The sequence below is a fragment of the Neovison vison genome, chromosome 4 (assembly GCF_020171115.1).
Source record: "Neovison vison isolate M4711 chromosome 4, ASM_NN_V1, whole genome shotgun sequence".
In the NCBI taxonomy this organism is placed as follows: Eukaryota; Metazoa; Chordata; class Mammalia; order Carnivora; family Mustelidae; genus Neogale; species Neogale vison.
Genome location: NC_058094.1, coordinates 164,954,589 through 164,980,599, shown reverse-complemented (window position 1 = coordinate 164,980,599; position 26,011 = coordinate 164,954,589). Strand labels below are relative to the sequence as shown.

Here is a 26,011-nt window from a genome sequence, read left to right as displayed (position 1 = left end):
ATTTCTATAGCAAAGTCTATTTCTTCCTTTCTTGCTGGAGGGCACTACATCTCCTGGAGTGGAGAAGCAATAGGAACCTTCTCGTTTTCCCCCTTTTGATTTTTCAGTGGGTCTTGGTCTGGGGATGCTGATCCTATGTGCTGTGCTAAGCAAATCCAGGCATCAGGGGTGGGAGTTCAGGTAGTTTAGGTAAGACACAAGACCTGGGCATATAACAAACAGAACACACACTTTTTTCTTATGTCCTGTTTGCCTTTTCATCTTTGTTCTTCCTTACCACAAGTCAGATACCTCCAGATGCCTGTGGCATATGAAAGAGCTGCATACACATTAATTCCTCCTCCAAAGTAGCAGGGAGAGTGTCTGTAGCTCAGAGAAGCAATCCCGTAGGTTTATACCCTCCCTCTTACCCCAGCATGTGGAGAGGGCCTGCCTTCTTCCATCCATTAATTTGTTCACTCAGTTTACCAACATTTTTGGGTGCATATTCTGGGTCAGGCTCTGAGACAGACAGGGGAGCAGTAGAGATTAAGAAACTGTGTCTGTGGACTCAAGGAGCTCACAGCCCATTAGAAAGAAAGACAAACTAAGGATCTTCACCTGTCATTTGATAAATGCCATGATAGGAGTCAGATATGTGGACCCAGAACAGACAAAAGGATGTATGATGATGTTTGGGGCCAAGTTAGGCTTTTATCGCTTGAGCAGAAGATTTTTAATGCAGAGGCAGAGATCTTAGAAATGAGGATGTCATTCTGCTGACCTAGGCTTTCTAGATTCTAGAAGAGGGACTAGCAGGGAAGGACGAGTGAAGGAAGAGCGAATTTGCTTTCAGTGAGAATCTAGTTTGTGACCGGTTCTGTGTTAGGCTCCTTCACCTCATACCACCCTTACTTAGTACTGCTGGGTGCCTGAGGGCTCAAGGTTTAGAGCGCCCACACGAGACCCTTAGTGCTTCTTCTGCCTCACTCCTTCCCCTGGGTGAGGAGTCCTCAGGGCCAAAGAGACTGAGCATCCTGAGCACATGCCTGCTGTATTCTACACGCTAGATACACAGGATCCCCAGGTTGCCTGCCTAAGTGACAGCACTGGCCTGCATGCTTGGGTCCCCCCAGAAGGTGGGCAAGGGGCAGCTGTTTTCAGGGAATCTGGACAGAGCTCAGAGGTGAGGACTGTTGACCCCACGAATGATGGCCCAGTCCCCGTGCAGTGTAGCAATGGTAGGGACAGGGTGCAATGAGAAGAGGACAGGCTGGAGGCCATAGCCCTCTCTTGCCCAAGACTCCATGCTAATATATGTGATAGCTCCATGAGATAGCTACTATTATCTCTGCTTCCATGAAAGACATGCTAAATCAGAAAAGTTTTGAGCAATACGCCTGAAGTCACCTTGCTAGCAAGTAGCAGAGCCCTTGTAGCCAGAGTTGGCTTGGCTGGGACCAAATCCTAGATACTCCCCCATGAATGCTGTTCTTAGAAGGCCTCTTTCCTCTCCCCACCCACGTTCTCTCCCTGGTCAAATATATCCCCAAACGGCTGTCAGTTGTAGATTCATTCCAGAGTAGCAAACTACTCTTTTAGAAAATACCATCGACAGAGTTCAGTGTCACAATAATTCACGCCAAACTGCTTCCAAAAGGCTGTTCCTCCACCTGTCCCTTACATGTTGGCATTTCTCAGTGTCTGCCCTCAGTCTTCTTTCTCCTGGTCTTCCAACTCTAAGGCAGGGACAGCCATGAAAGGGAGGATGTATAGTTTGAAAAGGCTAATTTAATATCATAGCAAAGCTTATGGAGAATGAAAACATAATGTCTCTATGTCATAAACATGGAAAGGAATATGTTTAACCAGTGGAGGTGCAGGGATACACAGGTTTCAAAAGACTGAGACGCTCTGCTCTAGGCAATCTCATCTGCCTCTGCTATTTCCGCAGCCGTCTGTAGGCTGGCCTTCCTGACATCCACCTCCAGTCTGCTGCACTGCTCTCTTGAGCACCAAACCCTACGTCTTACTGCCTACTGGACATCCCTAGCTGGACGTCCCATCGATGCATCAGACTCAGCCACACCCAAGCAGAGCCTAGTGATCTTCATCAGCCCCACCCTGCTTCTGTTCCACTCCTCCCTGTCTCAGAGAGTGGGCCAACATCATTTGCCTTTTCTGAGACTCTTTCCTCCCCCATCCTTCCAATTACTCACCAACCCCCTTCATTTTCTCTCTGGAAGTTCCTTCCAGACCAGTCCTTCCTTGCCATCACTACCGCTACTCCCTTCTGGCGTCACTTTCCCCCCTGAACTATTTAGAAACCTCGAACCCCTCCATTGGCAGCCATGATCACCTTTTTTTTTTTTTTTTTTTAAGATTTCATTTATTTATTTGACAGAGAGAGAGATCAGAGAGAGAGGCAGGCAGAGACAGAGAGGGAAGCAGGCTCCCCACCGAGCAAAGAGCCCGATGTGGGGCTTGATCCCAGAATCCTGAGATCATGACCTGAGCTGAAGGCAGAGGCTTAACCCACTGAGCCACCCAGGTGCCCCCCATGATCACCATTTTTAAAATAAAAGTGTGATCAGATCTCTTCTCAGCTTAGGGACTATGCCTCTTCTCACCACCCAGGATAAAGTTCACACTCTTCACCATGACACAAAGACCTTCTAGAGTTCATCTGTCTTCCACATTTCCTGTCATTCTTTCTGCCACGTCCGTGTCCTAAGTTTATTCAAGTACTGTAAGGCACTGTGTTTGTGTAATTTGTGCCCTGCCTGGAATGCTCCTCCCATTCCCCTTCTGTCCTCCCCAAGCCGCTCATAATCTACCTTCCGGGACCACGGCCCCACCCTCAGGTTCCCGCACCTGGAATTCCCAGCAGACCAGCGTGGTTCCTTGGCGCCGATCTAATAGTATAGCCCTGACAAAAGTATTTATTTGTCTACTGCTTACTAGACTATGAATCTTTTGATAGGTATAAATTTGATGCCTTCATCATTGGCAAAAATAGCCAAAGTAGTCATTGAGCAATTTGAGAGGGAAAAATAAAACTATTTTAGTCAAGTAAAAGCAAAGAAGAGGAGGAAAAGATTGATATATGTGAGTACTTAAAGCATTTTAGACCTGGTTAGACCATAAAAGCACATTAAAAAGAATTTAAATGCAACTTTGATATATAAATCCACAAGTAGATGGAGAGGCAGGCAGAGAGAGAGAGAGAGAGGGAAGCAGATTCCCTGCTGAGCAGAGAGCCCGATGCGGGACTCGATCCCAGGACCCTGGGTTCATGACCTGAGCTGGAGGCAGCGGCTTAACCCACTGAGCCACCCAGGCGCCCGATATATAAATTATTCTTAACAAGTCAATGAAAGATAAACATCTTAATAGAAAGAAATGAACAAAGGACATACAAAGAATTTGCACAAGAGGATACAACTTGGAAACATGCATGTGAAATAGAATTTAGCCTTACCAAGAATTACATAAGTATAATTTAAATCAATGTGATATCTTGTTCTATCAAATGGCAAAGATTATATAATAATAATAACCAGCATTGTGTGTCTAAAATAAAAGAGGTTTTCTTATACGCTGATGTTAGAAGTGTCAGTTACAATCTTTCTGAAGGTCACTTTGGCAATAATGCATCGAGAACCTTAAAACAGCCATGCATCCGACTTCAGTAATCCAGTTTTTCAGAATACTGAATCATATGGGAAATTCAGTATGATACAGGGTTAAGTGAAAAACTATAACCATAAACTTGGTGTCTAGTATTTTCTCCTTTCTAAAAACATAATGTAAATATATAAATATATACATTTTCCCTTTCTAGACACATCCTAGTTTGCGATTTCTTAAATGCCTCTCTAAATGTGGAAAAACATGACAAGGTGCCCCCCCCAAAAGATGACTGTTGACTTCCTCCTTTTATATAATTGTATTGTTTTGAGAGTTCTTTTTATTTTTATTTAATTTTTTAAAGATTTCATTTATTTATTAGGGAGAGAGAGAGGATGCCCGAGAGAGAGAGAGAGAGAGAGGAGAGGCAAAGGGAGAGGAAGAAGGAAACTCCTCACTGAGCAAGGAACCCAATGTGGGACTTGATCCCAGGACCCGAGCTGAAGGCAGACGCTTAAACCAACTAAGCCAGGCACCCCGAGAGAGTCCTTTTTGAGTAGCCACTTGGAATTAGTGGCTTTTTCTCGGTTTACAAAAAATACAATTTAATTAAAATGCCCTGAGTATTTTCTGTATATGCTTCTGTGAAGGCACATCACCAGCAATGCCATCTTTACCCCAATTCTATCATTATGGATATTTTTTTCTTTAAAACTTTACTTTTGCAACTGCTAACTTTTATCTTCTTGGATCTTCTTTGGTTTTGCCTCCTTCCCATTGAGATTTTCTGGGCTTCTCCTACGTTCATCATTCTGGTCAGCTTCTTGTCTTCAGCAAATACAGAATTCTGTTTTCCAGCGTCCCATCCCAGTTATTTGTGAACGGGCTGCTCAGGGCAGGGTCGTTGGCACATTGACTTCCCCTGCCCGCCTCATCCCGGGTCTCTGCTGGAGCTGATGACAGCAGGACCAGGGAGGAGCATTCAGGAGCACCGGGGCATTTCCGGGAAGTGCTGAAGTGAGAGTATTAGGAACCTGGGGAGGGGACTTGCAGAACTAGACGTCAGTAGAGAAAAGGAGGGAATACAGCATGGAATGAAATCTCTTTTGGCCCTGGTATCTGTCTTGGTTGCTCAGTGCCTGTGGGTTAAATTGAGTTAATGTGGGTTAACCTGATGGCATACCTTGCCCACTCCTCTGTACGTAGTACTTTATGGAGTTGGACCCTATCCTAAGAGTTTTATGTGCGTAGCCTCATTTGGCCTGCACCCCTGCCCTGAGACACAGATACTATTAGGTCATCTCATGCCAAGGTCACACAGCTGATAGATGCTGGAGCCGCAGTGTGAACCCTGGAAGTCCGAGCTCTGACATTTCACAACTCACACACACTTCGGTTATGATACATTCTAGCCACCTTTTAACCTCCATGCCTTTTATTTTCCTCAGCGAAAGAATAAAAGCAAATGGCTCCACCCTGATTGTAATAAGACATAGGTTTTGTGATGATAGGAAAAAATATCACGGTCATATAAATAATAACATTTTCCTTTTGTCCTCCAGAGAGAAGAAATTATCAAAATTATTTTTGAAATATGTGGTAAGCTTTGACCGTCAAGAAAAGAACCATCGCTTCAAAATACCACAGCCACTGTGTTCTGGGTTGGTCGAGATAAATGCGGTCACCCAGAGATACAGGAGAGAGCGCTCTTGAGAAAGTCTGAAGCTCGTTTGGAAAGTCAATGGGAAACTGAAAGATGTGGAGAGAGGGGCTGTGGGAATCCTGATTTTAAGAAAAAGAAGTCCTCTTCCCAGGGTGGTTAAGAGGAGTGAAGACACAGGCCCTGGAGTCGGCGGGCAGCCAGGCCTTTTGTGAGCACAGAGCTCATTTGTATTCAGTGACATTTACCTGAGCTTGAGAAGGAAAAAAACAACAAAGGAAATATGACCACAGGGGCCTAACTGGCATTTGAGTCCAGCCTGGCTGGTGATTATAATGTCTGTGTTTCTCCTGAAGGAAGAAGTCTTTCTGAATTGAGTTTTGAGCACAATTTCTAGAGTGCATTTCGAAGAAAGGAAGACACAGTCAGGAGGTCGTTGTGCTTCATAGTTCTATCTAAATGCTTCTGTGGCTAAATCTGCTAGACTTAAAATAGAGCTAGCAGAAAGAGGGGAAAAAAAGAGATTAGCCCAAAGGCAAGAGATTAATAGAATAATGGTGATAAGAGAACCATGGCAGAAATGTCACTGTTCTTCCATACAGGGAACCCCTGAACTGGCTTGTCCCCCAAAAGACCTCTGGATTTTAAGAACCCATCTGGGACTCTGCACAGTGACAGGCCAGTTTAGAAGTGGCTTCTGAGTTCTGGAAGCCTGGTAAAAATAGCACAAAGTTTCCTCATGATTTTTTCAGGGAGGGCTGTTGGGCAACATGAAGGTAAGAATAAACCGATGGAGCCCGGATAAGTCTTATTTCCTGGTAGCTTGAATGATTGCATTGAATGGTAAACCTTACACAAAAGTTGTTTATTAACCAGCATTCTGAGCTCATTCTCCTGAAGAGATGTTATAGTATGGAGGGACTGCTGGCCTCACTGAGCCACCTTCGTCATCGTTGTGAGCAACTGGGCACACAAACTAGGTTTGGGGCAGCTGTATAGTATATTCTTCTGTATAGCTATGGGCCCTCATCCTTTCCCCACAATTAACCATTTCCAGTTTCATTCCATTTCTAATCCATCACTTTACCCCCATGGTCATTCTAATGAGCAAATATCAATTTTCACATAAGGATATGGTAGAAGACTGGAAGGTTAGCTTTCGGATTCAGATTAAATACAAATGCTGGAAGGATAAAGAGCACATTGAGGCTAGGGTTATCTTTTAGGGACAGGGAGAGCCATGGAATCAGGAAGGTGCACATTGGGATGCTGACCCTTCTAAAAATATATTTTTCCTAATCTGAGAAATTGGCACATAGGTGTTTGTTATTTTATCCTCTACAGTGTTTTGGTGGGTTTGTGTGGGGGGGGTAATTTTTTTAATATATTGTTTCTTAAAAAGTCAGATATAGAAACCAGAAGGGGGATAGCTGTTAGCTATTAACTCTCCCAGAAAGGGAAGGTTATAGTTCAGGTCTCTAGTGGTTTGCTGCCCCTCTCACACCAATCCGACACCAACCAGTGATGTTATGATTTTCATTCATTCATGCAATGTTTCTATCTCAACATTCATCTTTCAGGGTGTGGGCCCAAATGCAAAGAGACTCCTCTAGAACTATTGTTTGTGATTGACAGCTCCGAAAGCGTGGGGCCAGAGAACTTTGAGATCATCAAAAGTCTTGTGAAGACTCTGTCTGACCAGGTTGCTCTGGACCTCGCGACGGCCCGCATCGGCATAATCAATTATAGCCATAAGGTGGAGAAGGTGGCTCATCTGACTCAGTTCTCCAACAAGGATGACTTCAAGCTGGCTGTGGACAACATGCAGTACCTGGGGGAAGGCACCTACACTGCCTTAGCTCTCCATGAGGCCAACCACATGTTTGAAGCCGCAAGGCCAGGTGTGAAGAAGGTGGCCTTGGTCATCACTGATGGGCAGACTGATACCCGAGATGAAAAGAATCTGACTGAAGTGGTGAAGAAAGCCAGTGACATCAATGTGGAAATATTTGTGATTGGGGTAGTGAAGAGAAACGATCCCAACTTCGAAATGTTCCACAAAGAAATGAATCTCATCGCTACCGACCCAGATAGCGAGCACGTTTATCTGTTTGATGACTTCATTACCCTGCAAGGTAAGACTCAGGGCCAGGAGAAAAGAATTTATGTTATTCTTCCAAGAACTGCCTCACTGGATTATTTGGCCAAAAATAGAAATCGGGAAGAGGCTAATGAGGCTTATGCCAACACTAAATTAAACACATACACTCCAGAAGGCAAAAAATGTTCAGTATGTGTCCAGTTTAGAGAGTACAATCTCTTATCTTTATTCACTTGCAATAAGTGCTGAGTTGGCCTTGGATCTGATTAACTGGGCCATCTATGGTCGAGGACATAGTTAAAAAGAAAGTGTAGGATCTGGGGTATTGCTAAGCCTAGTTAAAGTTCAAAAAGTGACTTAACCTGCATAAGAGGTGCAGGAAGCCAGCAGCAAGGCAGAAAATAACCATGGAATCGAAGTGCATTAAGAAGTACATAATGAATGAAAAAAAGTTATGGTAATCTAAAGAGAGGAGAAACACAGGTAATGGGGATTATTCTGTTCCCATCTCTGTTCTATTCTCCATTAGCTGCTCTTACAAAATATGAGGCTAATGAAGAATAGACAGGTTGACATTGGGAGTTTATCTTATAGTTCCACATTGTGAATATTCATCTACAGTCAGTGCTAACCTTCCCTTTGCTACTTTGCCCTGTCACATGAGCTGATGTTTCCCAGGGAGACATTCTAAGAGACTGACTCCTCTGTAAGTGTGGTCAGTATCGCTTCCCAGTGAAACACACTCCAATTCTTTGGCAACTGAGAACTCATTCTGGCAGGGGTCACATCCAGTGAGCTTGGGAAGTAGGTGAAATGTATGCTTCACGTGTTTGCAGGCTTCCATTTGGCTCCATCATTCCTTGTCCATCCATCCGGGGGTGGGGGCTGAAATGGCCTAGCACGGCCCCTCCTTGCCCTCATGCTGCTCCCCGCCTACTCAGACTGGCTGCCGGCCCCTCTGGCCTGAAGAGTAGCATGCCCCGCCCACAACCTTCTCACTTGTCATTTCCCCTTTCTCCAGGCCTTTCTAACTGGGGTTTCATTTGCTGAACACCATGCAGGATGACTGGTAGACTTATCAGACAAACCCTATTCACTGGGCTGTTACTGTGTTACAATGTCCAGAAATATTCAACATTTCAGAGACATTATACTTTAATAATTAAAGAGCTTTATCTAATCTTAACCAAAGGAGTTAGTGATTCATCCCAGCTAATGAGGGATATATTTTTGAACTGGTTGGCCTTTGGCTCCCTCTGGAACCAGAGATAAAGACCCATTATTCTCCTCTTGGGTGGGACCTGCCCCTTCCACAGAGTAGTTCAGTTAATGGACACTCTGGATAATAAGGATTTAAGTAGTTCTTTTGCCTCCATAGGCTGTTGTACATGATTAAATTCAATTGAATTATTTTAGATGGCCTCTTCTAGATGATCCCCAAAATGCTTTAAAACTTAGTTCACCAAGCGGTTGACCTTAAGTGATGGGAAAATGCTTAAGAAGAGCATGGAAGAGCTCTTTAAACAGGTTTTGCCCCTACTATTCTCCTTTTCTATTTTTCTTTTAAAAGACACCCTGAAGAAAAAATTGTTTAAAAAAACATGTGAGGATTTTGATTCCTACCTCATTCAAGTTTTGGGTTCACCGGCACTTCAACCTGGATTTGGGATATCAGGGGGAAAAGTTGATGAATCCACTCCAGAGCCTCAGAAAGAGATTTCGGAGTCTGTAAGTAACTCTCTTGTTTAATTTGTGAGCTTAAAATTATGTATTCTGTCTAACGTCAAAGACCATCTTGGACTGCCCTGTCAAGAACCAACTGAGAGGAGTGTATTTTCAAGTCCTTGACTATAAATAGTGGTGTTTTTGTCCTCAGATTTCTAGTTCTGAAATGGTACTAGGGCTAGTGAGCACAAATATGAGATTTTTCAATATTTCCATATTTTATTTTTTTTAATATTTCCATATTTTATAAGTAATTATTTATTGAACATTGCAAATAATATTTTTTATAGTATGCCCCGGCTACCACCGAACAAATCACGTACAGTAAAATGGATTAACATGACACTATTTGAGTCATTCCCTTGCCATGCTCCACAGATCCTTTCATACTAGGTCACAACTCCCCCTCAACCATCTGGGTCTATGCTCCCTACTTTGCACCCTCTCAAGTTTCTTCAAAGTGTGCACATGCTCAACCTGCCATTTTCCATGTTCCAAGCCATGGTCTTGCTCATTTAGCTTCCACCTCCTGTGCTCAGAGTGGAGACTGGGTGGGAGGCTATGCATATGCATATGGTACAAGGTAGATTGCTCGGTTTCAAAGCTCCTCAAGTACACGTGCGTGAGGAAACTACCTCCCAAAGGCATTGAGACAAATGTGACTGTACCCATAGCAAGCTCCTGGGCAACGACCTCAGGCCAAGGGCAACAAGTATTGGGTTCTTTTAGGTGAAAATTGGAAAGCCTCCCATGATTCCTGGTAAGGGAGTGCTGTGGTCTCTTCCCCATCAAGTTACAACCTGAGTAGGTCTAGACTGATCTCTACCACGCATATGGAAATCCTTTGGCAAGCAGGCACACAGGAGTCATGGCCTTATTCTGTAAGCTCAGTGAAGTCCCTGTGCTGTCCTTTTATGAAAAAACATGAAAGATTCCTTATAAGCAAGAGCAATAATATTCTAGCATCAGGATTGAGTTAACTGTCTATCTGGACTAAGGACCTGAGAAACCTCCAGCTGGGTAGTTGGATGCAGGGCCACTCAGGCATTGGGCCTAGGTTGCCATTCCTAAGGGAATAAACTGTAGGACTCACTGGATTTTGATATTCTGTCCAAAAGAGGGTAATAAAGTATTGTTCTTATTTGATTAAATACTGACTAATTCCTGGATTATAGATTGAAATTCACATATACATTCATACCACATGGTCTATATCATGGGTCAGCAAACTCTTTCTGGAAAGGGTCACGTAGTACCTTTTGTTGTGTGTGTGTGGGGGGGGGGTATTTCAGGTCATTTCATCTCTGTTGCAATTACTCAGCTCTGCCTTTGAAGGACAAAAGCAGCCACAGCCAACATTTACCTGAACAAACATGGCTACATTCAGATACATCTTGTTTCTAAAAACAGATGAAAGCTTGGATTTGGCCCATGGGGTTTGCTGATCCCGGTCCTCACTGAGCATTTAAAAGTAATTACAGACAATGAAGTATACAGTTTATTTCCTCCCGAGTATGGAGTGCTCCTGGGTCCTTGCCTGCTTGTGTGACTTATCCCTCTGTCCCTCTCCTATTCGACCTGTCACTTCCTGAAGATTTCCTAGATGAGAGCAGACTCAGGTTCCATCCAACAAGTGGCACTTCTACTCTGAACTCTCCCTATAATCAGTGCATTCCATACTGTGTACTGACAATTGATTGGTATACTAGCAGGTGGTTCTTAGGACACAGTCCCTGTCCAGGAGAAGTCCATGGCCTCTCAGGAAGACGGATGCACACAAGAATTATTAAGAACTTTAACAGAGCTGTGAACAAAGCACAAGAGATGTTGCAGTTAATTTCAGAGTCAAGGAAGGCTTTCCAGAAGAGGTAGCATTGAGCTGAGTTTTAAGATTAAGTAGGAGTTTCTCACGACAAAAGTAAGGAGAGGTGTATTTCCAGCAGAGGGAACATGTAGGCAAAGGGGGATTCCAAAATGGATGGCATTTCAAGATATTAGGAAAAGTTCAGTCTCCCTGGAGCCTAAGGTGTGTGCAGCAGGATGGTGAGGGTTACAGCTGGACGGACAGTCTGCAGACTAACTATACATGCTTCCCAGGCTGCGTGAAGGGGCTTGAACTTCATGGGTAAGCCAGGCAGCCTGGAGGAAGCAGAGGAGTTTCTAAAGCGAGAGTCCTATGGTCATATTTGGTTTGGGGGTGGAATAACCCTGTAGTAGGGCAAAGGATAAATAGGAGAAAGACAGGTGACTGGGGCTGAGCTGGGAGGTCTTGCAGTAGTCTGGGTAATCAGAATGAAAGCAGGTGTGGACTGGAAGCCACTTCCAGAGTAGAATGAACAGGATTTCGTGATGGGATGAGTTGGAGGTCAGGGAGAGGTTAGCTAGCTGGGTTTCTAACTCAGATTTAGAGTGAACTGAAACACCATCTGCTGAGATGGAGATTAGAGGAGGCAGGGAAGCATTATTTTGAAGGAAAATAATGAGTTTGGTTTATTCCAGGTAAAGTGAGGGTGCCAGGGACCACCGTGGCGCTCATGACACAGCATGAGGAGAAGCCTTGCCTCTGGTATCATGACACATGAAGTTAGACAGCGGCGGGAAATGAGTGATATTAACAGATTATGACAGAGGGGAGGGCATAAGAAAAGTACATCCAAAACAGTTTGGATTTAGAACACAAAGAGCCACATAGAGGGAAACTGAGCCCCCTCTAGGTCTCCTTGGGTGCCTCTGAGATAGCAAAGCTTACAATGGACTTGAGCTTCCTGGATAACCCTCATCTCCAGAACATCTCACCCCGACTCTCTCTGCAGAAGCGCCAAGGCAAGACTGAATTTTAAGCAGCGAGTGTTCCTGACAGATTTTAGTCTGAACAAACATATATGCACTGATATTCACAGTTATCTCTGCCATATGTATATACAATGTAGACACACAAATACAAAAACATACTTACATACACACCTTTATCTAGAAGTATGATTACAGTCTCCAAACACATTAAGTGTCTCTCCAAAATTTTCAATTCTCAGCTTTTCCCCAAGCCCACCCTAGGCAGTACTGTAAAACAAATCATCTCAAAAGTCCTAGGAGTCCTATTTCTCTTACTGTGTCTCCCTTTCCTTTCTCTGTTGCCTCTGTCACTCCTTATGGCATCTAGTGCTGGCCTTCCTTCTTTGTCATCTTTCTATGAAATCTGTTCTTAGAGAAAAATCTAGTTATTTATACTTTTGTGTGAAATCTAAGTCAATGGGTTTCCACCTCCAAGGACTTACATATTAAGCATTTTAGCTTATCGTGGAATGAACTTGAGGTTCACTAAACATTTATGCATGGGTATGTTGGGAAATACAGAGAGCAGACGAATTTCCCAGCTTCTACTAAATTCATAACTTCTTGGTAACCCCCTCCTCTATTACTCTTTCAGGCCAGTCTTAGGAAGCTAAACATGCACATCCATTCTGTTCTTCTCCTGAAATCTCAGGACCAACAGTACTTGCTTTGGGATTTGTAACGTTCTACATTGTTACTAATTTATGTACATACCTCAACTCTCCTAATGGATTTGATTTCCTTGAGAACTTGATCTGGGTCTAATTAAACTGGTGTCCCACTCGTGACTGAAAATGTGTTTCATCTTTTACACAGTAGATGCTCAGTAAATACTTAGTGATCCAATGAGTCCTATACCAAATAATAGGCTAAAAGGATGTTCCTCAGTGAAAGTCATCAATTATACTGTTTTTAAAAAATCCTTCTCTTTCCGGGTTTAGCCAGTTAGGTTAAGATTTCTAAGATAAAAAAAAAAAAAAGATTTCTAAGATATAAATGGGAGTGGGGCAATAAAATCAAGTAAACACCATTTAGTCAGACTAATTGGTTATTTCCATTAATGGTCCATTAAGCAAATAAACATATCAATTTCCTACTTGAAATAACTTTTTGTCATTCTAAATACATTAATAAAGTCATGGCAGCACACAGCTGGTTTGTTCACTGGAACTTGTTTCTTGTGACAATATTTTAGATTTCTTTTTCCAGTTGAAAGAATAAGAAAGAAAGAGGCCCTGTCTAACTTTTCCATAAAGCTTCTTTTTGTATTATGAAAATTTGTTCCCTGATTGCAAGTAATTTAGATAATTGGCCTCAGAGACATATTCATCTTGGTGGAAAGAAGGCTGTGGGGTTTCTGTGCAGTGATTCCCCAACAAGCCAGTGAAGGGGAGAGTAAAGCAAGTATGGGAAGAGTCCCTGTGGGTAGCTCTGCACCAGTTGGAGAAGGTGGTGGAGGAAGTGGGAAGTTGAGTCTTCTCCTTGCCTGTTATTATCAGGACACATAGGCCAATGCTCACTTCCATGGAGGAAATGTACACCTTATTGATGTAAATGACAGGAAACGAACACAGCGGGCTGACTGCTGGCGTCCCACGCTCTCTATGTACCCCTTCTCACTTAGTAGACCCTATCCCTAGTCCCCATGCCACCTGCCTCATTTCTCCCCTCCTGTCATTATCACATAGCTGCTGCAAGGTCTTTATCTCATTTTCACTCTTGCTAGCTCTCCCAGGTCTCACCCTCCTTTCCCTGCAATATTTACTCATTCTTACTTCACCCCGCGATCGGTCTAGAGAAGGCCACTTCTGAAATGGGTTCCCCTGGCAAGATTTTAAAAAACGAGAGCCCTGAGAGACTATGGACTCTGAAAAACAGTCTGAGGGGTTTGAAGTGGCGGGGGGGGGGGAGGTTAGGGTACCAGGTGGTGGGTATTATAGAGGGCACGGCTTGCATGGAGCACTGGGTGTGGTGAAAAAATAATGAATACTGTTTTTCTGAAAATAAATAAATTGGAAAAAAAAAACACTCACTTTACAGAATTTGTAAATCTGGAAAATAAATGTTAAGTTTCTTCAGATGTAAAAAAAAAAAAAAAATGAGAGCCCTGGACAAGTTCTGACTTGATACTGGAACTGGATGTGTCTTGTGTCCCTTCATCCTAAAATATGACCATAGGCTCTATCCTCAGTTCTGTTGTGGTAACTTTTAGTCTCCTGCCTGTGCTCTGAGGCCCATTCTCTTCTGCCTCTTCCAAAACTCAGACCTTGCTTCATTTTCGTGCCATTATTTCCTTTCCTGCCAATATTTCTGACTCCTTCCCTATAGCTAGTAAATAAGCTTCAGATTCTCCCATCTGAAAAGATCCTTTAACCCTCTCTTAGTTCAAGTCCTTCTTGCTACTCTCCTTTCTCTATCTTTTTATAATAAAATTATTCCATAGGCCAGTCTCTGCTGTCTCTGCCTCTTTGTCACACACACACATACACACACACACACACACATTTTCCTTTCTTCCCTCTCAACTTCCTCAGTTCCCTTTACTTGGGAAAACCTCTGACGTCAGGCTACTGCCTCTGATATGCCACTGAACCTCTGCTGGAAGAATGACCAACAATACCTTAATTGCCACATCCTTATTGCTGTCCTCTTATTTTCTCTTTTGCATCAAACATGCCACTCCTTTCTTTCGTTTTGAGAGTCCTCTTTCTCCTTGTTCCCCTCCCAACCACCTTAGCATTCTTTCTCATTTGCTTCTGGGGTTTCACTTTCTCTGTTTACTCCTTAAATATTAAACTCTTTACTTAGTTCTAAGATTGGCCCTTAACCTTCTTCTCTTCCTTATGTTAACAACTCTCCAGTCTGCCTCCCCAGTCCAGACTTTTCTCCTGGACCCCAGATTCACGTTTTTGATCATGCAGATCTTATTCTGGGTGTTTCGCAGGCATTCAACATGAAATATGTTCACAAAGCAACTTCTCCTGATTGCCGTCCGTAGGGGTAGAGTCCCGCCAGGCACCTGGCAAGAAACCTGGAACACGTCTGTAGTTCTATTGTTACATTATCTTCCACACTTGTTGGTATCTTCGTCTTTGGTCTGTTTTTATCATCTCTCTATCCATGCCATCAACTCTTTTCTCCTCATCCATCCTCTACTATCTGAGACTGAGGTCTGATCATTTCTTGTCTATATGAATAATATGGTCTCAAAACTCTTGTCCTATTTTACTTTTCTTCTTTTTTTTTTTGAAATATTTTATTTATTTATTTGACAGACAGAGATCACAAGTAGGCAGAGAGGCAGGCAGAGAGAGGAGGAAGCAGGCTCCCTGCTGAGTGGAGAGGCCAATGCAGGGCTCTATCCGAGGACCCTGGGATCATGACCTGAGCCGAATGCAGAGGCTTTAACCCACTGAGCCACCCAGGTGCCCCCTATTTTACTTTCCTACAAGTTTTCCTGTTTATTCATTTCTTGTTGATAGCATCATTTCATTTCATTTATTTTTTACTCTTAAAAATAACATCATTGAATTATTCCTCCTATATATAATTCCATTTTGGCCAAATTACCTTTAAAAAACCTGTGTGTAATACAATGGCATATATTTTAACTAGGTATTAAGCCTTTATGACAGTACATTAGGAAAAATAATAAAAACGTTTGAGTACATCTGTATTTTCTCCTAATATCTTGTTCGAGTAAAATTCTATGAGTTGTCCAGTCATACTATACTCATTCTTAAAGGAAATATCCTATTCGCATTTGTTCATGCACTCTTGCGGGGATAAATTTCAAGTCTGTGTTTGTGTGTCTTCAGTCTGATCCTCCTCCCCCTTCTCTTCTCTCCAGAGGCAGTGACTGTGGTGTGCGTTCTGCCAGTCAGGTTTGGGGCTGCTTAGATCCCACTTTTAGAGATAGAAGTATGTTAGGGTCTAGTTTTTTATTTTAAAACTATGACATAAAACCTAAAGGAATAGAATAATTAATCCAAATACCCCTCTTACAAGCCAATCTCAGGAAATAAACTGAGGGTTGCTGGAGGGGAGGTTGGGAAAGGGATGGGGTGGCTGGGGGTGGACACTGGGAAGGGTATATGCTACGGTGAGTGCTGTGAAGTGTGTAAGACTGATGAATCACAGGGGCGTCCGGGTGGCTCAGTGGTTAAGCCTCTGCCTTCAGCTCAGGTCATGATCTCAGGGTCCTGGGATCAAGTCCCGCATCGGGCTCCCTGCTCCGCGGAGAACCTGCTTCCTCCTCTCTCTCTCTCTCTGCCTACTTGTGATCTCTGTCAAATAAATAAATAAAATCTTCTTAAAGAAAAAAAAAAAAAAAGACTGATGAATCACAGACCTGTACCCCTGAAACAAATAATACATTATATGTTAATAAAAATTATTTAAAAAGTAATAATAAGTAAATGACACAAACATACTGTGTAACTACTAAAAAAAAAACAAAACAAAAAAAATTGAAAAAACAAAGTCCCCTCTTTCCTTCTCTCTCCCTCTAGCCCTTTCTGAATTTATCTAGTGGCTACTACTTGCTGGTCTATGCTATAAAGATTTTTAGAAAGAAGACAGAAAGGAAGGAAAAAGGGGTAGAAAAAAAGGAGAGAGATGAAAATGGAAAATGTGACACAGTTTAACTTCGTTTATCAGGGAGGTGATAGTTAACATGTGTGAAACTGGAAATGATAGACAGTGTCAGAGTAAAGGCTAACTTCTCTATGACTGGGGGCCAAACAGAGCCTTAGGACGTGCTATGCACTAACTGGAAGGAGAACGTAAGTACTGACTGGTTACAGGGCAAAGTCTTGCCCTCGGGGGATGGTTGACTTTGAGGGCCTGAGGCAGAATAAAGAGGAAGGAATGAAAGGTCATCACCTGGGATGCCGGGAAGTTGTTCATGTGTGTAGGAGGCAGATTATGGATGGCCTTTGTACCACCATTGAAGAATTTCTCACCTATCAAAGTAGTAACTATCTCTCTTTGCATTCAAAATAGCTAATAAATGGTGGTCCTTTAAGAAAAATCACTTAACTGGTGAGAGTGGAAATTGTAAGATTTTTCTGGAGAAGACCATGTCTTCAGAAGCCTCGAATATGTGTGTTCCTTAATCCAACCATCAGCCCAGTGGTTTCCAACAGGAAAAAAAGAGCAAAGAAATTGAATGTTTAAAAAAGGGTATTGTTGTTATATATTTAAATATAGTTATGTAATTACATGGTACTTTATGGTCACAGTAGAATATATGGAACCATAATATAGTAAATTAAAAAAAAAATTAAAAACCCGAGCACTACAGGGTATTTTTCATTTAAAAAAATGCACATAGGAAACAAATTGAGGTAAAATGGATAAAGTTGAATATCAACAATGATTATTTCTGGGAGATGGGATCCCTTGTGATTTTTATTTTCTTCTTGTTGCTTGTCCAAATTTTCTAAATTCCCTTCAATGAATGTTTTTGTAATAAGAAAATTATAAAAATGGCAAATCATGGTAATTATACCATTGTTTAAATAATCTGAGATCTCATGTAACCAAAAGATAAAACTGTTCTCCTTTATGAAAAAAAATATTTTTACTTTTGCTAAAACCTGAGGTAGCAGTAGTAGTCAAAATTCTCAAATGCCATGATCGAGAAAGCAAACACACACTCCTAAACTCACAAGAAGTCAAGAATAGCTTATGAGGCCTTAAGTCTTGAACAAGGCAATTTTTTTTTAAGATTTTATTTATTTATTTGACAGAGATCATAAGTGAGCAGAGAGGCAGGCAGAGACGGGATTAGGGCGGGGGGTTTGTGTGTGTGGCGGGCAGCAGGCTCCCTGCTGAGTAGGAAGCCCAATGTGGGGCTTAATCCCAGGACCCTGGGATCATGACCTGAGCTGAAGGCAGAGGCTTTAACCCACTGAGCCACTCAGGGGCCCCAAGGTAGTGGTTTTAAGGCCAAGGTAATTCCTTGAAGGAAACAGCTGTCTGGTACACTTCCTCAAAGGAATCTTCTCACCTGACAGGGTACCTAAATTGGAGCCTCATAGCTGTTGGCTTTTTTTATGTTTGATAAACTATTCCTTAGTCAAGCTTTTAACTTATTTTTCCTTAACAAAATATGTGCAAGCAAATGAAACAACACCAAAACAACAACAACAACAACAACACCTGTATTTCTTTCTTGAAACAAGCATTTCTCAAATTTCACTGATAGCTTACCAATGATTTGGGGCAAGTTCTTCAATAATTTGGAGCTTTAGATTTCCCTATAGGAAATGAAGTACTCACAAAACTTTCCTTTAGCCTTCAACTTGTTTTGTTCAAGGATGATTACAAAAGCTCACATTGAAATCAATATACGTACACCCAAGGTCATTCTCAAAGAAAGAAGAATGCCAAGTGGCCCACAGTTCTACCTCCATTTGTCCCAAAAGTTGAGTTTTGGGGCTAGTGAAAAGTCACGACTATATTTGAATTGAGTGCCTTTTCTATCAGGCTGAATACCAGACTAGTACCAACAGAAATGTTTACTCTTATTTACCTGGTAGTACTTTAATCACTGTAAAAATCTGCACACATGAGTGACAGAATTGATTAGCCCTTCCTCACGTATGCATGCACGTGTGCATGTGCGTGTGTGTGTGTGTGTGTGTGTAGAGAATCAAAAGCACAGTAGCTTAGCGGATCCCAGAAATAATCATTGTTGATATTCAAGTGTAATTTTACCTCAATTTGTTTCCTATGTTGGGTCCCCCCAAATTGGGTACCCCAATAATGGGTCCATGATTAAAGGAGCAAGACTGATACAAAGCGAAGGTCAAGCAGAGCTTTATTTCTTTTTTTTTTTTAATTTTTTTTTTTTTAATTTATTTGAGAGAGAGAGACAGTGAGAGAGAGAATGAGCGAGGAGAAGGTCAGAGAGCGAAGCAGACCCCATGGAGCTGGGAGCCTGATGTGGGACTCGATCCCGGGACTCCAGGATCACGCCCTGAGCCGGAGGCAGTCGTTTTAACCAACTGCGCCACCCAGGCGTCCCAAGCAGAGCTTTATTTCACGCCAAGCATCAGGAATCAGACCCACCATCAAACAAACCAGTCGAGGCCACCCCTCTAGAGAGGATGACCCCTCCCTGCTTTCCAGACTAACTTTTATAGAGCAAAGGCCATGTGGTTGGGCCTGGCCATACACAGGTGGCCAATGAGATTGTAACACACACAGGAAACTCCACAGTGATGGTAGGTGACCAACTGAATTACAATTTACCCTAGTAGACATTTGAACCAGCCTATCACACCTTGGTTAAGATTGGCGCCGAAAGACTTCCAAAGGGCGGGGGCCCATACTCCTTGATAGCTAGGAGACAGTATGCGCCCCCACTGATTGAATACCTCCACCTGGCCCAACCCACCCTTATACTTGGTCTTTGTTACCTGGGACTGGTTTCCAGGACTTACTTTTAAATAAGTTCCCCTGGGGGGGCGGGAGGGGGGTTGCGCAAGGTCAATTTAAGCTTTACAGCAAAATGGCAGTTCAACCGGGGTGGGGCTGCTCTGGCTGAATAGGACCTTACACCTATGTGCATTTTTTTTAAATGAAAAATATGCTGTAGTGTTGGGGTTTTTATTTTTTTAATTTAATATATTATGGTTCCATATATTTTACTGTGACCATAAAATACCATGGTGACAGCTGGCTCTGGTCACAGGATAGGATGATAGGAACTACAGGCAAGAAGGCATCAAAAATGACTTTAAATAGTTCACAGATTTGCCTATTTAAATAATTAAACAAAAAGGAAAAAAAAAAGAGGGTCTTGAAAGGATAAATGACCATCCTGTGCCAAGAACAAGATGAACAATTGATTCCATTCCCTGTAGCTGGAGGCCAAGGGAAAAAAGGTAAAAGAACTTAATTGGTCCCATAAAAGATTGACCTTGCCCCTGGCAATGGTAGATAAGAATAACTGACATGACTTTTTCTTTTTTTTGAAGCAAAATACCTTTTTTTCCTTGTCTCATTACATATCATAAATTTTGATAAAACATGGGAACTTGGGTCCAGAAAACTTGTTTTTGAAATTATATCCCTTTGTTCCTTAGCTAACACACATTTCTAGAACTTCTTAGGAGCCAAGCATCCTGCACCATTGACATTTGCTGGAGTCCAGATAGAAAAATGAGATGAAAAGTGATTGCTACTGTTTTTATTTCAGCTGCCTCTGCCGCCCCATTCCCAATCTCAAAATCAACTAAGAGTTGATTTTGTAGATATTTTGGAATATATTGTTAATTTCTCTAGTGTTAATAAATGGAGAAGGAAAGGCTATTTTTTAAAAAAGGTCAAAAATCTAGTGGCTATTTCCCCTTCCTCATGCCAATAACTATGAAAAAAATGAAGATTAACTAATCCTGAGCTCATACCTTTCATACCCTGCATGCAGATCTCTCTGGAAGGCCCAGCACAAAAGCATCAGTGCCCGGCAGTGGGAGAGTCCATAACTTAGGTAGTCGGCATTGCATGACATAAAAGAGGAGCGTCATTTCCTGAGCTTTGATTGAAATAATATTGCGGATTTGGGGAGAAGAAGCAATGCTGAATTTTTCCTTAAATGTTCCCCAAAGCAAACTAGCTTTCCTGACTTGATATCACCAGAAACAAAAATGTGATTTTTTTTTTTTTTTTCCCCACTTAGGTCAGTGTCTCTGGAGCCCAGGACAAAGAGAATGAGTCTCCAGAGCCTATCTGGGCTAACAGCCAGACCACCAGTCCTTCACCTGAGGCCACTACCACCGAGAGGCCATTGCTTGGTCTCCCTGAGAATAGGGCAGAGGGTCTGGAAACCAGAATTCCAAGCCCCATCTTGGACTTCCAGCCAGAAAAGCTGGTGCACAAAGGTAAGAGACACCTGCCAATCAGCTGCTGTGTCTACAATGTCAAGGCCCAGACAGGGCAGGCTCTTAAATCTCGTTCAGAAAGAACATGTTTGACTCTAAAGAGGGAGGACAAAAGACACTTTTCATTTTATTGTATGTCGAATTATAACACTGGCTATAGAACAAATTTGGTCAGTAAGCAATTTTAAAGTTCTTATAATGTTTATTGTTTTTTAAAATGTAAATGCCTTTATGGAGCACCTGGGTGGCTCAGTGGGTTAGGCCACTGCCTTCAGCTCAGGTCATGTTCTCGGGATCCTGGGATCGAGCCCCGCATTGGGCTCTCTGCTCAGCGGGGAGCCTGCTTCCTTCTCTCTCTCTCTGCCTGCCTCTCTGCCTGCTTGTGATCTCTCTCTGTCAAATAAATAAATAAAATCTTTTTAAAAAATGTAAATTCCTTTAGAGAGGCTTGTATTCTCATTTTCCCACAGTCTACCACTCCCTATTGTCTTACATGTGGCCTTGACACATGCAAACATTTGAATTTTTTGACCCCTAGATTGTAGAAGAGAAAAAAGCTAGACTCTAGATTTCCCCTCCTCAACATATCTTCTATAAAGTTACTATCTATAGAAATTAATCATTATATACAGAGTTTCTGAAGGACATGCCAGAGGGACAAGGTCCTTGCCCAAAAGAAGCTCAGAGATTAGCTTGACAAGTTACACAATATACATTGTTTAGTTATTATTTTTAAGAGTGGAGATAGTGAAAGTCTACTGCTTTCCATTTGGTCTAAGGAGTCTTCAGAGGAGAAGTGGACTTGAAGGTTAGTTTTAGAAAATAAAGGAATTGAGATATGCTCCCTGTCTGGGGAAGTGATTCTGGGAGATGGAGAGAGGACTTGTTTTGTTTGAGAAATGAAGCTTGCAGCACATAAACTGTCTCACAGAACACAAGTCTCAGGCAGCAAGTACCTATTTGGTTTTTGTGGCTTTTTTCACCTTAGAATCACTTCTTTAGGTAAGAAGAATACTAATCAAACACAAAGAATACCACGAAATAAAAATGGATTTAATGAATGGCTTCATTATTGTAGTTCTCCTTTTTGTTTTTTTCTTTACAGTGGAAGTATTTCTTAGATTTATTCATAAATAGACATTAAAAGCTCATGTTTTTATTGTCTTGTAGGAACAGCTCTTTTTTTTTTTTAAAAGATTTTATTTATTTATTTGACAGACAGAGATCACAAGTAGGCAGAGAGGCAGGCAGAGAGAGAGAGGAGGAAGCAGGCTCCCTGCTGAGCAGAGAGCCCGACGCGGGACTCGATCCCAGGACCCTGAGACCACAACCAGAGCCGAAGGCAGCGGCCCAACCCACTGAGCCACCCAGGCGCCCCGGAACAGCTCTTTTTAAAGAATTTTTTTTTTTAAATTTAGAGAGAGTGGGGAGAGAGACAGAGGGAAAGGAAGAGAGAGGATCGGATCTGAAGCAGGTTCCCTGCTGAGCATAGAGCCCAACACGAGGCTTCATCCACACCCTGAGAACATGACCTGAGCTTAAATCAAAGAGTTGGACCCTTAACCGAATGAGTCACTCAGGCACCCCAAGAACTCCTCTTTTAAAAAGAGGATTGGGGCCCCTGGGTGGCTCAGTGGGTTAAGCCGCTGCCTTCGGCTCAGGTCATGATCTCAGGGTTCTGGGATCGAGTCCCTCATCGGGCTCTCTGCTCATCAGGGAGCTTGCTTCCTCCTCTCTCTCTGCCTGCCTCTCTGCCTACTTGTGATCTCTCTCTGTCAAATAAATAAATAAAATCTTTTTTAAAAAAAAAGAGGATTGCAATATAAAGGGAGCCCTTCATTTTATTTATTTATATTTTGGTAACATAAAAGCGTTTTCCTTTTTCAGTAGGTACAATTACATGTGATCACAGTGGCACTTCCTCTGAACATACTGAGAATGAATGGGTACCGAAGGCTAGGATCATCTTTATTCCAAATGTTTATCTGGTTTGAAATCAAGTCCAAAGTAAATGAAGAAATTCTATTTTTCTCTTGTCGACTAATTCCCGCAAGAGTATTAGCTAATGAAGGCTCACCATGCTATGCTTCCAGGGAAATAAACACTTTTAATAAGGTTTCATGAAGATCAAAACCTTTATGTTTTCAAAGGAGCACTTAATGGTGACGTGGCAGGTAGTGGAGGAAGTATTTTAGGTAGCAGGGAATCTGTTTTAACTTGGAACCACATTTTCTTAGTTGGCGCATTAGGGTGCATGGGGAATAAACTTCATGAAACTCTCACTTTTCATCTTTTCAGGGAAAGAGAAACCTATAATAACACACTATCCTTTTCTCACTCTAGATCCTAGATGCTTGGAAGCCCTGAAGCCAGGAAACTGTGGCGAATACGTGGTTCGGTGGTATTATGACAAACAGGTCAACTCCTGTGCCCGCTTTTGGTTCAGTGGCTGTAATGGCTCAGGAAACAGATTCAACAGTGAACACGAATGTCAAGAAATCTGCGTTCAAGGATGAGTAAGTGAACCAACCCCTAATGAGTCAAGGTTGTGTCTTCATCAGCAAACCGAGAAAGAACCTCTATAATTTCAACATATTCACCCAATACGAATAAAACACCACATTTGAGGGTGCCTGGGCGACTCAGTGAGTTAAGCCGCTGCCTTCTGCTCAGGTCATGATCTCAGGGTCCTGGGATCGAGTCGCGCATCGGGCTCTCTGTTCAGCAGGGAGCCTGCTTTCCTCTCTCTCTCTGACTGCCTCGCTGCCTACTTGTGATCTCTCTCTGTCAAATAAATAAATTAAACAAACAAACAAACAAAAAACAAACACCACATTTGAGTCTATACTGAATACTTATAACTTATAAGCATAGTTGCTTCCTTATAAATACCCTAGGATATAGGTAGTAATCACTGTTATCGGCAAAGAAACTGAGGCTCTGAGAAGTTCAGGGACTCCTGAACAGTTACCCGCCTAACAAGGGGCATAACAGGGGGATTTGAATCAGGGATGTGTAACCTTAATGCACAAGGTCTAGCTATATCACAGCCTGTGATGTGATTCTGACAGCCATTAATTCTTATTCAATACATTATGTTGGATTAAATTCTTGTCCTGTCCCAACCTCCTCATCCCTGCCAACCTCCAGTCCCTCTCACTGGCCTCAGGGCCCACCCCCTTAGAGCCCTGCTTATAGCAAAGGAGATGGTAGGGAAGCATTTGAGTTTGGGAATTAGAAGGGATGGGAACATGTCTGTGCATAGCAGGTGGTGAGATAAGAAAGACATCCTACTTGGAGGAATCCCAGCAAGATGGTGACTCTGGGAGATGAGAGGCACTGGAATGGGAGTGAGGTGCTGAGGGTGGTTAGATTTTTGCCCTGCTAGCTGTGAAAGGGATAGAGAAACCAACCTGAATGAAAATTACTTAACTCAAATTTATTAACAATTATTACTCCCCATTCCTCCAACATGTTTGGTAACAAAGGCTTTGTTGTGTGTTTAAACTCCATATGTAAAACAAAACTTGTAGGGCGCCTGGGTGGCTCAGTGGGTTAAGCCGCTGCCTTTGGCTCAGATCATGATCTCAGGGTCCTGGAATCGAGTCCCGCATCGGGCTCTCTGCTCAGCAGGGAGCCTGCTTCCTCCTCTCTCTCTGCCTGCCTCTCTGCCTACTTGTGATCTCTCTCTGTCAAATAAATAAATAAAATCTTAAAACAAAAAACAAAAAACAAACTTGTAATTTAAATATAGGAATTCTTTCCACAAGGCACTTGATAGTCAGGCACTTCTTGAAGCCCACATCCACTCTTAAACAGGGTATTTTTTTTTAATATTTTATTTATTTATTTGACAGACAGAGATCACAAGTAGGCAGAGCAGCAGGCAGAGAGAGAGGGGGAAGCAGGCTCCCTGCAGAGCAGAGAGCCCGATGCGGAGCTCAATCCCAGGACCCTGAGATCATGGCCTGAGCTGAAGGCAGAGGCTTTAACCCACTGAGCCACCCAGGTGCCCTAAACAGGGTATTTTAAAGACAAGACTTCCACTGGAAAATGAGCCACCATATTGAAATACAATCCAACAGAGAATTGGCTCTGTCACTTTATAACAATTTGGGGACATCCAGCCAGGAAAGATCATTAGCTCTGAGCTATGCTGAGATAGCATTTTTGTATATGTCATCTTCAACACACTTTTTTCTTCTTTCAGGCCTATGACCCTCATTCAAGTTTGACAGTACAAAACAGGGCACTCAAGGAAGAGGGAGCTGGAAGAACAGCCATCTGAACAAACCAATTTTGTGTGGCTTAATTAAGATTTTATTAGATAATATTTGGTACCACAAAAGAATATGTGCAATATTCTTGTAAGTTACCAAAATGATAATAAAATTAAACATCAATGAACATATCCCAGCGACAGTGAACCAAACACAATCAATTCTATTGAAGTTGTTTCCTGTGTGGACCTTTCCAATCCCAACCCCCCTGTTTACTGCCAGGGATAACCCTTCTTGAATTTTGTGTTTACCATTTCACTTTGCTATTGGGTTTTTGTATGTAATTTTACATGGAAAATCACATATATCTCTATGTTTCTCTCCATAATACATAGTCTTGTTTATTTTAGACCTTTATAAAAATGGGGTCATATTCTAGTCTTCTGCAATTTGCTATTATCATTCAATATTATCATTAATCCATGTGTTCTACCATATCTAATGTATTCCTAAATAACTTATATCAGTTAGCTTTTTTTGAACTTTAGAAAATTTGTTTCATGAAATTCTTTGCAATTTGGTGTGTCATTACATTATAATTCACACATGTCCATTTACTTTCAAAGTTGTATCATATTCATGTGACTATATCACAACATATTTAACCATTACCTTGTCTATGATTAAATTGTTTCTATTTAATTTTCTCCCCCTGGTCCATCAGTGTTGCTATGAATGCTCTTAGATGGTTTTGGGTGCATGTGTACTAGTGTTTGTCCAGAATATATACCCTAAGGTGGAATTGTAGGGTTGCAGGACATATAAACATTCAAAACTAGTATATTACACCAATTTTTTCCCCAGACTGTTTAAACCAGTTCATTACAAAGTCCTAACAGTTGTATATAAGAGTTTCCATTATTTGATACAACACTTAGTATTGTCAGACTTCTTCATTTTGCTAATAATGGGT

At 42.1% G+C, this 26,011-nt stretch overlaps 1 protein-coding gene across 2 annotated transcripts in view; it reads left to right on the top strand.

Moving 5' to 3' along the window:
• COL28A1 (collagen type XXVIII alpha 1 chain) overlaps positions 1–25,295 on the top strand; it is a 153,269-nt gene extending 127,974 nt beyond the window's left edge. For both annotated transcript variants that reach the window (XM_044246092.1, XM_044246093.1), the window contains 6 exons: positions 5,172–5,208; positions 6,850–7,404; positions 8,941–9,098; positions 20,617–20,818; positions 23,162–23,334; positions 25,029–25,295. In XM_044246092.1, the coding sequence (XP_044102027.1) occupies positions 5,172–5,208; positions 6,850–7,404; positions 8,941–9,098; positions 20,617–20,818; positions 23,162–23,334 (1,125 nt within the window). In that variant the 3' untranslated portion in view covers positions 25,029–25,295. The remainder of the gene's footprint in view (positions 1–5,171; positions 5,209–6,849; positions 7,405–8,940; positions 9,099–20,616; positions 20,819–23,161; positions 23,335–25,028) is intronic.
• Positions 25,296–26,011: the final 716 nt, after the last annotated feature.